Source organism: Cnephaeus nilssonii (genome assembly GCF_951640355.1).
Source record: "Cnephaeus nilssonii genome assembly, chromosome: 2".
In the NCBI taxonomy this organism is placed as follows: domain Eukaryota; kingdom Metazoa; phylum Chordata; class Mammalia; order Chiroptera; family Vespertilionidae; genus Cnephaeus; species Cnephaeus nilssonii.
In genome coordinates, this window is record NC_137073.1 from 6,363,289 (window position 1) to 6,375,955 (window position 12,667).

The 12,667-nt window shown below is 46.4% G+C and overlaps 1 protein-coding gene across 1 annotated transcript in view; it reads right to left on the reverse strand.

The window, feature by feature from the left end:
- The window catches only part of COG7 (component of oligomeric golgi complex 7), a 70,977-nt gene that overhangs the window by 54,863 nt on the left and 3,447 nt on the right, over positions 1–12,667 (reverse strand). Inside the window, exons 2-4 of the mRNA XM_079785783.1 lie at positions 9,062–9,210; positions 8,644–8,760; positions 6,254–6,422 (exon numbers count right to left, since the gene is read on the reverse strand). Of these exons, the coding sequence (XP_079641909.1) occupies positions 6,254–6,422; positions 8,644–8,760; positions 9,062–9,210 (435 nt within the window). The remainder of the gene's footprint in view (positions 1–6,253; positions 6,423–8,643; positions 8,761–9,061; positions 9,211–12,667) is intronic.

Genomic DNA, 12,667 nt, shown 5'->3' on the forward strand with positions numbered 1-12,667 from the left:
GGGGGGGGGGGATTTAGCTGAACTCAAGAAAAAGCAAAGCCAATTAACTCATTTGTGGGCCTGCACTTCCAATCTGTAGTTTAGCTAGATCTGCTGAGCTGCAGGCCTTTAGAAATGCTGCAGCTCTCATTCAAGCAGAACCTCCAGGCGTTCCGTACTAGCCTCGCAGAAACGGTCCCCTCTGGGCTACTCTAACAGCCACAGAGTCTCAAAACAGGAGTTCCCAGAGGAATGAATGATGCTTGAATGTCTCCCTGGACCAGCTCCTGCTGTCTCCCTTAATCCCCCCAAGAACGGCACAGTCGTATTCCACTCGTGTTACTGAGAGGGAACTGTGGTCTCATTGTTCATGTGCAGCAGCCCAGAGGTTTATTAGTAAAGCTAGGTCTGTCCAATCTCCAGTCAGCACTGCTTCCTCTCAGCCAGACTCCTCAGGGGACTTACTAATGAACTGTTACCAGCGATGAATATTCCCTGAACAGAAGCTCCTTCATCTGCTCAGGCAAACCATGCTGTTCCCAACCTTCCTTTCCAGCCTCATCAATGACCATTTCCCAGCATTCACTCCACAAAAATCGGTTTGATTATTATTCCCCAAAACAGACCCAGTTTTCCTACTTCTGTACCATTCAAACATGTTCCCTTTGCCAAATGCTTCTCCTCACCTATCAAAATCTTACACCCAGGAGACAATACTCATACTATATTGCTAACCTGGGGCAACAAAATAAAAATGTATATACTCAATATATATACATTCCTTGAAAGATGTATGTGTACAAAGGGGGGAGACTGGAAGAAAACACTAACAGTCATCTCTAGGTGGTGAGTTTACTGCTAAATCTTCTTTTCTCTATTTTTCAAATTTCCAATAACCTATAGACGCATTACATTTATAGTAAGAAATACTTTTAGATGGTTTAAATCCATCTCTTTCACGGTTCTGCACAGATACTAGCTCCTGCATAAAAGCGTCCTCCTTTCCCTCGTCCTTCCTTTGGTCCTGGCCGAGGCGGCTTTCACATTCCATCTTGTAACTACTGTGCCCTGTTCTCTCCCGGCCTCACCCTCGACCAAGCTGTCCTGACGGGCAGAAGCCTTACCTCACTCATCCTGATGGTCCCTGGTGTTCCTCGCGTTACTAATACGTCGAAGTAACAGTTACCAGTTAGTTAGCCCTTTGAAAGTTCTTACTGTGATCCCAGACGGGAACCATAAAAAAAACACAAACTCAACCCCCAGATTTGGTGGCTTGAGGAATAAGTAACTTGGTAAACACCAGCATTCCACACACAGCGAAGGCCTCTAAGAGCCAAGTCATGGGTCTGATGTCAAGTAATTCCTGGCATGCTCCCCGAGAGGAAAGGACTGCACAAGCCCTTGCTCCCAGGATGACCGCGGGAACACGGAAGGCTGGGCCCTGCTGGCCCTCATCATGCAGCAGCACTGCCTGTCTTCTGTCTGCCCCCTCCTGGCCAAAGCACAGATGCCACAGTCTTAGAATTCAATTAAAAAGAAATGGAATGTTTTTTGGAAATCTATAGCTAGATAGTTAATATGAATATGCAGACCTGAGCTGACTCACCTTTTATAGCTGCTTTGCTCCCCTTCATCTCTAGGAAGCCCAATAAACTGCTAAGAAGGAAAATGTGTAATAGCAACCACTGCAGAGAAAATCCAGCTAAACTCTGGAAACCTGCCAATAGATGTTACTTTAATGGGTAGGAATCTAGGTGAGGAAATTACTATTTGCCTTTAAATGCTTATTCTTTTCATAAGATGGCATAAATAAATGCATCTTTCTATTACATGTAAAATTATGCCACAGAAAGTTGATTCAGCTTATCAACTGGTTGTATAAAATGAAGTAGGCATGTATACTACAGAGACTGTCCTTCTGGGAGACAAACAGAAAAGGGTAATGTGTTGGGGATGTACGAATTTATCAGAGCTTCCCCTTTAAAAACTGCTAGATAAAGAAGCACTTTACCTGGCCAGTATGGTTGGGCATCAACCTATGAACCAAGATGTCATGGCTGGATTCCTGGTCAGGGCACATGCCTGGGTTGTGGGCTTGATCCCCAGTAGGGAACATGCAGGAGGCAACCAGACGATCAATGATTCTCTCTCATCACTGATGTCTCTATCTCTCTCTCTTTCTCCCTTCCTCTCTGAAATCAACAAAAATATGTTAAAAAAAAAAAAAAAAGCAAAGAAAAGAAAGAAAAAAGAAGCAGCACCTTGGCCTTCCAGGAAAGATGGTTGATTAAAGAACACATTTTTGGGGGGGGAGGGGGACATTCCTGATACCAAAATTAACCACTAAAAGAAACACAACACCATCTCATCTATGTTGAAGCCAGGAAAATACCTGTACTACCAACTTCAAAGAATGCTCTGCAATCATTTTGGTTCGAGAGGAGTGGAACAGCTGGGAGAGCTCTGAACATAAGCACGAAGCAGCACGCTGGAAAGGAGTGAAGACAGGGGTGAAGGGAGGTCAAGGCAAGGTATGGGAAGAAGACCTGTGCCGCATGGCTTCAATGGGCACCCCAGTGCTCATCCACACTGGTGATCTCACACTGCATTTCAAAACGTACCCGCCCTGGCCCCTGTGGCTCAACTGGTTGGAGCATTGTCCCATACACCAAAAGGTGGCGGGTGCAATTCCCAGTCAGGGCACATGCCCAAGTTTTGGGTTTGATTTCTGGATGGAACACGTGCAGGAGGCAATTGATCAATGTTTCTCTCTCACATCGATGTTTTTCTATTTCTCCTTCCCTTCCTCTCTAAAATAAAATAAAAAATAAACTTACTACAAAGCCACAATAATCAAAATAGTGTGGTACTGGTGTAAGAATAGACAGAAGTCATAATATTCATATGCAAGTGGAACTGCAGACAAAAAGTACTCAAGGGGGCCATAACAATACTGATAAAAATGCTATTTAAATCCTAAAAGAGAAGTGGAAAGAGCAATGGCCTGTGGACTGAAGGGTCCCAGGTTCGATTCCTGTCAAGAGCATGTACCTCAGTTGCAGATTTGACCCAGTCTTGGTCAGGGTGCGTGCAGGAGGCAACCAATGAATGTGTCTCTCTCACATCAAAGTTTCTCTCTCTCTGTCTCTCCCCCTTCCTTCTACTCTCTCTTAAAAAAAAAAATATTCTAAAATGAGAATTAAAAAGAAAAGAAGAAAGAATAAAAGCTTCCCAATTGTTTTCATGAGGCCAACAGAATCATGGTACTACAACCTGACAATAATATTCACTAATGGGATCTCAACAAAAAATTCTAAGTAAAATGTCAGCAAACATCCGGTAGGACGTTAACACACACATACACACAGCCACCATGGACAAGTGGGGCTTGTTGAATTGCAGAATAATGCAACATCAGAAATGCTATTAATGTGATTTGCCATATTAGTAGGTCAGAGAAAATAAAAATATTACATTTGATCTTGATAGATGCTGAAAGGCATTTAATAAAATTTTACAATAATTTTTTGTGACTACCTAACAGTAGTATTGAGGGTTGACTGAGTTCCATTTTGGTGTGGCTTCCCTACCAGGGAGAGAGGCCAGGCCTTTGCAGGCCTTGACTACCAGGAGGACTGAACTTCAAAGTCCCCAGTTAGCAAATCTTCAGAGGGAGGACAGCATAGTTGTTTGGCACAAAGAGGTTATTAAGCTGCTCTCACCCACACTGAAAACTCAACTAGCCACAGGATCGTTCTCAACGGTTCTATATGGGAACAGGGGTGACTGTATCTCCCAACTGGCCCAGGACAGTTTACACCTGTTGTCCCAGCTTCATTATTAAAAGCACTCCCTTTTCCTCTTAAAAGTGTCCTAGTTTAATAATAAAGTATATGGTCGCCGAAACCGGTTTGGCTCAGTGGATAGAGCATCGGCCTGCGGACTCAAGGGTCCCAGGTTCGATTCCGGTCAAGGGCATGTACCTTGGTTGCGGGCACATCCCCAGTAGGGGGTGTGCAAGAGGCAGCTGATCGATGTTTCTCTCTCATCGATGTTTCTAACTCTCTATCCCTCTCTCTTCCTCTCTGTAAAAAATCAATAAAAAAATATATTTAAAAAATAAAAAAATAAAAAATAAAATAAAGTATATGGTCAAACTCAGTATAATGAAATGTTATAATGTTTATATATATGATAAGCGTTTACATTAGTATATACACAGGTCTGCATATTCATATTAACTATCTCGCTATAGATTTCCAAAAAACATAATTAATGAAGCCTGGTCTCAGCACATGCAACCACCCTAAAACAAATTTAAGACAGCACACAGAACCCAAGATAGCATCTTCTTGTGACTTATCATCGGAAATGTGCCATCATATAAACAAAGTCGATACTACCTCTCAGGAGCCAGGAAGGGAAGCGTTTCAGAAAGAAGGGAGAAGGCGCTGGTGGTATAGTGGTGAGAAAGAAGGGAGGAAAAAATATTAACACTGTTGACAATGAGAAACAGCAAAGTATAAATGGATGAGGCCTCCAAGTTTGCTGATCACAGTTGTTGGAGAGCTTCAATGCAACAGGATGAGAACATTAAACTCAGAGCAGAAGGGCTTGTGAGTGAAGGAAGCAGGAGCAGTAGACAGATTATGTTTTGTGCAATACAAACAGCTGTGGAAAAAACAAAAAAAATAAAAAACAAAACAAATAGCTGTGAAGGTAAGAAAACTGTTTTACTGCTGTTTCTTCCTGGTTAACCAATCATCTTGTGGGGCAAAGGGAAAGGGAGAGTCAGAGAAACATATGTGTTGCCCTAACTGGTTTGGCTCAGTGGATAGAGCGTCAGCCTGCGGACTGAAAGGTCCCAGGTTCGATTCTGGTCAAGAGCATGTACCTCGGTTGAGGGCACATCCCCAGTGGGAGGCATGCAGGAGACAGCTGACCAATGTTTCTCTCTCATCGATGTTTCTAACTCTCTATCCCTCTCCCTTCCTCTCTGTAAAAAAGCAATAAAATATATTTTAAAAATCATGCCGTCGCAAAGATGCTGGCGCCCACAGCCAATAAGGAGGGAATATGCTAATTAACTGTCACACCCTCAAAGATGGCGGTGCCCACAGCCACAAGATGGTGGCACCCAGTCCCCTCAGCCCCACCAGGGCAGCAGGCATGTGGCAAGGCCCTGCCCGCCCCAGGCGGGCCCGGCCGCTCCGTGCACCTGCCTCTGGAGTCCCCCAGTCCCCTCAGCCCCCCAGCCACCCAGGGCCGGCCCGAGGTGCAGGCAAGCCTCAGATGGTGGCTGCCCGGCTGCCCGGCCGCCCAGGGCCGCCCGAGGCTTGCACTGCCAGCAGTGGCAGCAGCAGAGGTGTGATGGGGTGTTGCCTTCCCCTGATCGCTGGGTCGCCTCCCGCCCCTGAGGGCTCCCGGACTGTGAGAGGGGGCAGACCGGGCTGAGAGACCCCCTCCAGTGCATGAATTTTCATGCACCGGGCCTGTAGTACCCACATAATGTTCTTTGACAAGGGTCACAACTCATCAAGTAGTACACTTAAGATCTGTTCATTTCTCTACATGTAAATTTTAGCCCAAATAAGAAAAAATCACAAACCAATACTAAACTCAAGTTACTAACATGAATCTGAAGTGTTTAGGAGTGAAGCTGACTGATGTCTGCAACTTACTTTGAGATGCATCAGAGATGATGAGTAAAAGGTGGCCAAATGGGTAGACATGTGACAAAGCAAATACGGCAAAATGCTAATGCTAATGCTAGGATCCTGTGCTTCATTCTAACTAATGGGGATAAAGAGCATTTTCTCATTTAATGCTCACATTTGCTCTATGAGGTTAAGTTCTTTATCCCCATTAGTTAGAATGAAGCACAAAAAAGTATGAGGGGACTGGGGGACTCCAGAGGCAGGTGCACGGAGCGGCCGGGCCCGCCTGGGGCGGGCAGGGCCTTGCCACATGCCTGCTGCCCTGGTGGGGCTGAGGGGACTGGGTGCCACCATCTTGTGGCTGTGGGCACCGCCATCTTTGAGGGTGTGACAGTCAATTAACATATTGGTGTGTTTATTGTAGACTTATTTCAACTTTTCTGTATTTTGAAATTTTTCATATACAATGTTGAGAAAAAGGCAACCACCATAAAGTCACAATTTACTTTCAATCTACATAATTTCATCAACACTGAGGCACTGTAAAGACTGAACTCTCAGAAAACCTTGTATTTGTAAGGAGGGGTACACAGAGGTAAGAAACAGCCAGCACTTGCCTACAGACTGCGAGGTGAACGCTGCAACGATCTGGGGACTGGCCAAGGCCTCCAGCCTGTTCTTCAAGGCCTCCAAGTGCACACACTTCTCTGAGTAGTCCGGTGTGTCAACCAGCATCATTAAGCTGTTCTGCATACCTGTTAGCTTGGCAGAAATCACGGCTATGTCCTATAAGACCAACACATAGGATACTCATTTTAAAACACCCCTGCTACTTCAGTTAACAGACAAAATGCATGAAAAAGCATAAGAAAATGGCCAATAAACATGTTTACTTTTATTAGTACTCAAATACATACTAAAATTAGAAAGTGCCATTTTCCTAACCAATTGGAAAAACTTTTTTTAATATATTTTTTTTTACTAATTTCAGAGAGAAAGGGAGAGGGAGAGAGAAAGATCAATGATGACAGAGAATCATTGATTGGCTGCCGCCTGCACACCCCCACTGGAGATTGAGCCCTCAACCCGGGCATGTGCCCTTGGCTGGAATTGAACCCAGGACCCTTCAGTCCACAGGTCAACACTCTATCCACTGAACCAAACCAGCCAGGGCTGGAAAAACTTCTTTTTTAATATATTTTTATTGATGCCGAAACCAGTTTGGCTCAATGGATACAGCATCGGTCTGCGGAGTGAAAGGTCCCAGGTTCAATTCCGGTCAAGGGCATGTACATTGGCTGCGGGCACATCCCTGGTAGGGGGTGTGCAGGAGGCAGCTGGTCGATGATTCTCTCTCATCGATGTTTCTAGCTCTCTATCCCTCTCCCTTCCTCTCTGTAAAAAATCAATAAAATATATTTTTAAATTAAAAAAAAACAAAAACTGGGAAGCATGACTAGAGTGGTGGCAGAGGAACGAAAAGGACAGATAACTGAGGAGAAATAAGGGAGGGGTACAGAAGGAGCAAGTAAGGACTGCTGAGGTTCCATCCTAGGTACTTGCGTGGAAAATGATGCCATTAACCAAGGCAGGAAGGCTAAAAGAAAGAGCAAGAGGAGAGTAGCCCAGGACAGAAATAATGACTTCAGATTCGAAGTGCCTAGGGGGAGTGCGGCTGGATGCATGTGGTACTGTGGGCAGGCAGTTCTGGATAACAGGACAGTGGGAAGGAGAAAAGCAAGTAGCATTAGTAGTTCACTACAATTAAACTCAGAGACCATACTTAATTCCATTCTCTCTCATACACATGCCAAGAATTCAGAAAGATTTGCAACCTACATCTATAAAGCCAGATCAATTGGACTTGTCTGCACCCTGTAAGGCTCTGAAATATAAGGGGAGGGCCCAAGCCGGTTTGGTTCGGTGGATAGAGCATCAGCCTGCAGACAGAGGGGTCCCAGGTTCGATTCCGGTCAAGGGCACTTGCCCGGGTTGAGGGCTCGACCCCCAGTGGGGGGCGTGCAGGAGGCAGCCAATCAATGATTCCCTCTCATAGTTGATGTTTCTATATCTCTCTCCCTCTTCCTTCCTCTCTGAAATCAATAATAAGGGGAGGGAGTATGGTTCTGTTGTACATAAAGTACATAAAGGCAATAACTGGCCCTGGCTGGTATGGCTCAGTTGGTTGAGTGCCATCCTGTGTACCAGGAAGTTGCCAGTTTGATTCCCAGTCAGGGCACATGCCCGGGTTGCAGGCTCGATCCCTGGTGGGGCACGTGCAGGAGGCAGCCGACAGATGTTGTGCTCTCACATCAATGTTTCTCTCTCTCTTCCTCTCCCTTCCTTTCTCTCTAAAAAAAAAAAAAGGTGCAAAGCAGTGCTCATACTTGTGGGGAAAAAGGGCAGGGAACATGTATGTGTGTGCGTATGTATCTGGAAGGACAGGCATAAAGATGGTAACAGAGTCTGTATGGAGAGGGGAATTTAGGGAATTAGGGTGTATCAGGGTTACAAGAAAGACTTTTTGTTGATGTTGTTTATTCCTCTTTACTAAAGTTTTTTCCACATACATTTATAACATTTTTAAATTTTTTTAAAATAGCAAGAGATGATAAATAATCCATTTTGCTTTACAAGTAAAAGACTTGTCCATAAGACCCCATCTCCCTTCATCCTGATACGCAAGTTTCACTACTTTCCACATCTGGCAGCCGGGGAGGGGCTAACTCACCGCGGTCCTGCAGTGTGTAAGGCCCCTCTGCCCACAGTCCACGCTCTCAACCACTGTTCTCTCTGCCTTTCATAGCGGCTTCTCCTGAGTTCACTCTCTGGGACTAAGAGGCTTCAGTCAGCAAAGGGTACGAAGTAAAGAGGGTGGAAATGCTCAGAGCACACTCAGGCGCTCCCTTCTCCGTGTCTGAATGTTTCTGTCTGTGGCCATTTCCTACCCCTATGGTTGCAAGTTCCCTGAACAGATTTCACAATATCCGCTAAACAAGACACTTACCTGAGTCTTGAATGTCTCCTCAATGTCAGCACTCAACGTGCTCCACTTGTCTGCTTCCTGAAGGGACTCGGCGGCAAGCTGCATCCTGGACTTCACCTGGTCGATTTCTACTAACACCTGAAAGGGAAAGGGGTCAAAATCCAAGGAAGCAGCTGTTCCATTTTCTCTACCTCCCATCAGTGACTTGAAACCTAAGTATTGTGGCACGTTCCTATGTCAGGGAGCTCCTGGGCCCCTCACAGCACCAATCACATGGCTAAATGTCCAGGGGTGCTGAACAGAGATGAATAAACTGAAAGAACGCACCAAGAGAGCCGTCTGAGTGCTTGGTAGAATTCTGAGCTAACGTTGGCCTCCCACTCTGAGAGTGAGCATCTTCCAAAACCACGAGTCAGCACTCAGACAGGAGCCAAAGTACCTGCATTGACTGAGATGTGTCCTGTTCAAACTTTTTAATGTCCTCCTTGACGAGAATCATTTGTTCTTTCAGAAAAGACGCCTCCTGCTTAAGGGCTTCGACATCACGGAGCACTTTGGGCATGTTCTGCAGGGCCTGGTGACTCGTTTCTGTAGCAAAAACCCAAGAACAGAAAGAGGAACCGAAGGTGAAAATTGGACCAGTCACCAATGAACAATGTAAATCAGACAGGACGCGAGTTGTCTATTAACCACACCATTCATTGACCCTGTGAAAAATGGGGTTGGAGGGAGCCATGGCAGTGTTTCTCATCCAAGTACTAACCAGGCCCGACCCTGCTTAGCTTCCGAGATCAGACGAGATCGGGCGCGTTCAGGGTGGTATGGCCGTAGACTAACAGTGTTTCTCAGTAGTTAGAGCATTGGCCTGTCCACTGAAGAGTCTCGGGTTCAATTAACAGTCAAGGGGCCCTGGCTGGTTTGGCTCAGTGGATAGAGCATTGGCCTGCGGACTGAAAGGTCCCAGGTTCAATTCTGGTCAAGGGCACATGCCCAGGTTGCAGGCTCAATCCCCAGTAGGGGGCGTGCAGGAGGCAGCCAATCAATGATTCTCTGTCATCACTGATATTTCTGTCTCTCTCTATCTCTCCCTTCCTCTCTGAAATCAATAAAAATATATTAAAAAATGAAAGAAACAAACCAGTCAAGGGCATATATGTACCTGGGTTGCAGGTTTGATCCCTGGCCCAATAGAGGCACATGCAGGAGGCAACCAATTGATGTGTCTCTCTCAGACAGGTGTTTCTCTCTCTCTCTCTCTCTCTCCCCTACTCCTCCCTCCCTTCACTCTGTATGAAAATCAATGGAGAAAATTTCCTCTGGTGAGGATTTTGAAAGGCAAGGCGGCGAAGGAAGAAAAGGAGGGAGGGAGGGAGGGAGGGAAGGAAATGGGGGTGAAAGGAGAGCTGGCCTCTGCCGGGACCATATCCTCCAGACCGATGGGCGAGGGCCATATGATTGAATGCAATGCGCACCAACCACCTGACCCACTGTCAATTGTTTTCCACCATCCATTGAGTTCAATTTTAACACCCTCTCCAAGGAGTGAATGAAGGACTCCGATACTAGGGGACTGCCAGTTAAGAGGCAGGTGCTTTACATACATTCTATCACTTACTGTCCATGCCAATCACTGACAGCCACCTCTTACAAGTAAGAAAACGGAGGCGCAGAGAGGTCAGGTAACTTGCCCAAGCTTTCACAGAGCCGAAACCAAGCCTTACAGACTCTCAGACCACCAGCACCTGCTGCAGTGAAGTGACCATGCAGGTCCCGCGGCCACCATCCAGAGATTCCTATTTAGTAGGTCTGGTAGGACACCAAGTGAGACTGAGCAAGGAACCCGAATTCTTTAACGTCTCAGGTGTAAAATAAAGCTTGAACACCTCTGCAGACCAGGATGTGTGATCTGGAAGGGGAGAGGGTTAACAGCATAGCCCTTTAACCCTTTAATGAGATGTTCACTGGGAATCAACCAAAGAAGCCCGGGTCTTCTGTCCCACCAGTGGCTGGACAGACCTTCACGGCGTGAAGATGTACTTGGGGAGCCTGTTCATCCAGCTCTGCCCTGGAACAACACCCAGTTTCCAGCACGGACCCCACGTAAGATGCTGAGACAGAAAACAATGCCAGAACACACAAAGATTTCTTCAGCGCACTCTGTAAGTGCCGGTGTGGAACCAGCCTGGTCTCTAAGTGCCAGGCCTCAGAGGCACTCTTCAGGCCTGGCTGGTGCCCTGGGTACCTTTTTCCCCTCTACAGCCCCCCAAAATGTAGTCCCCTCTTACACCCATTTTAAAACTATCACTTTTAGGAGTTGCCTCTGGGAGGGTTAGGGTCAGACTTCACTGCAAAGAGGTATGGGGGCACTGTTTTGTGATGGTAACATTCTCTATCTTATGGAGGTCTGAGATATCCTACTTATATACTTGTGAAAACTCATCACCTCATCAGGTAACATCCATGCATTTCATCTTACATAAATTTTATCTAATAAAAAAACCTGTGCCCTGGCCAGGTGGCTCAGTTGGTTGGAGTGTCGTCACATGCATCAAAAGGATGTGGGTTCAATTCCCAAACAGAGCACATACCTAAGTTGTGGGTTCGATACCCAGTTGGAGGGTGTACGGAGGCAACCAATTGATGCTTCTCTCTCACACTGATGTCTCTCTCTCTCCCTCTCTCTCTAAAAATCAATAGAAACATATCCTCGGGTGAGGATTAAAGGGGAAAAAATAAAATTAAAAAACTGTAAAGAAATACTGCATTATAATTATAACTAGAGGCCTGGTGCACGAAATTTGTGCATGGGGGGGGGGTCCCCTCAGCCCAGCCTGAACCCTCTCCAATCCGGGACCGCTCAGGGGATGTCTGACTGCCGGTTTAGGCCCCATCCCGCAGGGACATCCCTAAACCAGCAGTTGACATCCCTCTCGCAATCGGGGACCGCTAGCTCCTAGCTGCTCGCCTGCCTAGCGGCCTGATGGCCTCTAACTGCCTCTGCTTGCTGGCCTGATCGCCCCCTAACTTCCCCCCTGCTAGTCTGGTTGCCCCCTAACTGCCCCCATGCTGGCCCGGCCACTCCCTAACTGCTCCCCTGCTGGCCTGGCTGCCCCTTAACTGCCCCCATGCTGGCCTGGCCACTCCCTAACTGCTCCCCTGCTGGCCTGGCTGCCCCCTAACTGCCCCCTGCCAGCCTGGCCACCCCCCAACTGCTTCCCTGCTGGCCTGATTGCCCCTAACTGCCTCTGCCTCAGCCCCCACCACCGTGGCTTTGTCCGGAAGGAAGTCAGACATCTGGAAGATGTCCGGTCAACCCGGTCTAATTGTCATATTACCCTTTTATTAGTGTAGATGATTAAGGTTCTAATGGAAATATTTAGGGATGAAGTATACTGTGTCTGCAACTTACTTTAAAATCTACATCAAGTCCTGGCCGGTGTGGCTCAGTCGGCCTGGGCACCAAAGGGTCATGGATTCGATTCGCAGTCAAGGGCACGTACCTCAGTTGCAGGCTCTATCCCTGGCCCTGTCAGGCCACACGAGCAGGAGGCAACCAATCAATGTGTCTTTCTCACATCTATGTTTCTCTCTCCCGTCCCCACCCCACCCTGGTCCTTCCTCCCCTCCACTCTCTCTAAAAAAAAAATCCATAGAAAAAAATATCTTCAGGTGAGGATTTAAAATTAAATAAAAATGTACATCAAAAATATAAGAGGGATTAAGGATTACGTGGATAGATTTGTAATAAAGAATAGTAATATGTTGACTGTTATCATCTGGACAGTGAATAAATGCAAGTTCACTATAAATTCTCTTGATGTTACTGTATATCTGGTACCTCCACCCACAGTTGTTTAGTTCAAGAATCTGCCCTCATTCTTTTTCTCCCCATCAGCCTCATCCAAATCCATCAGCAATGCTCCCCTTTTTTCCTCCTAAAAATGTCTTACCATTTCTCACCATATCCACTGCCATAACCCCAGATGAAGCACCATCATCACTCTTCTGAACCTCAGCAATAGCCTCCAGATGGCGACACAATCAA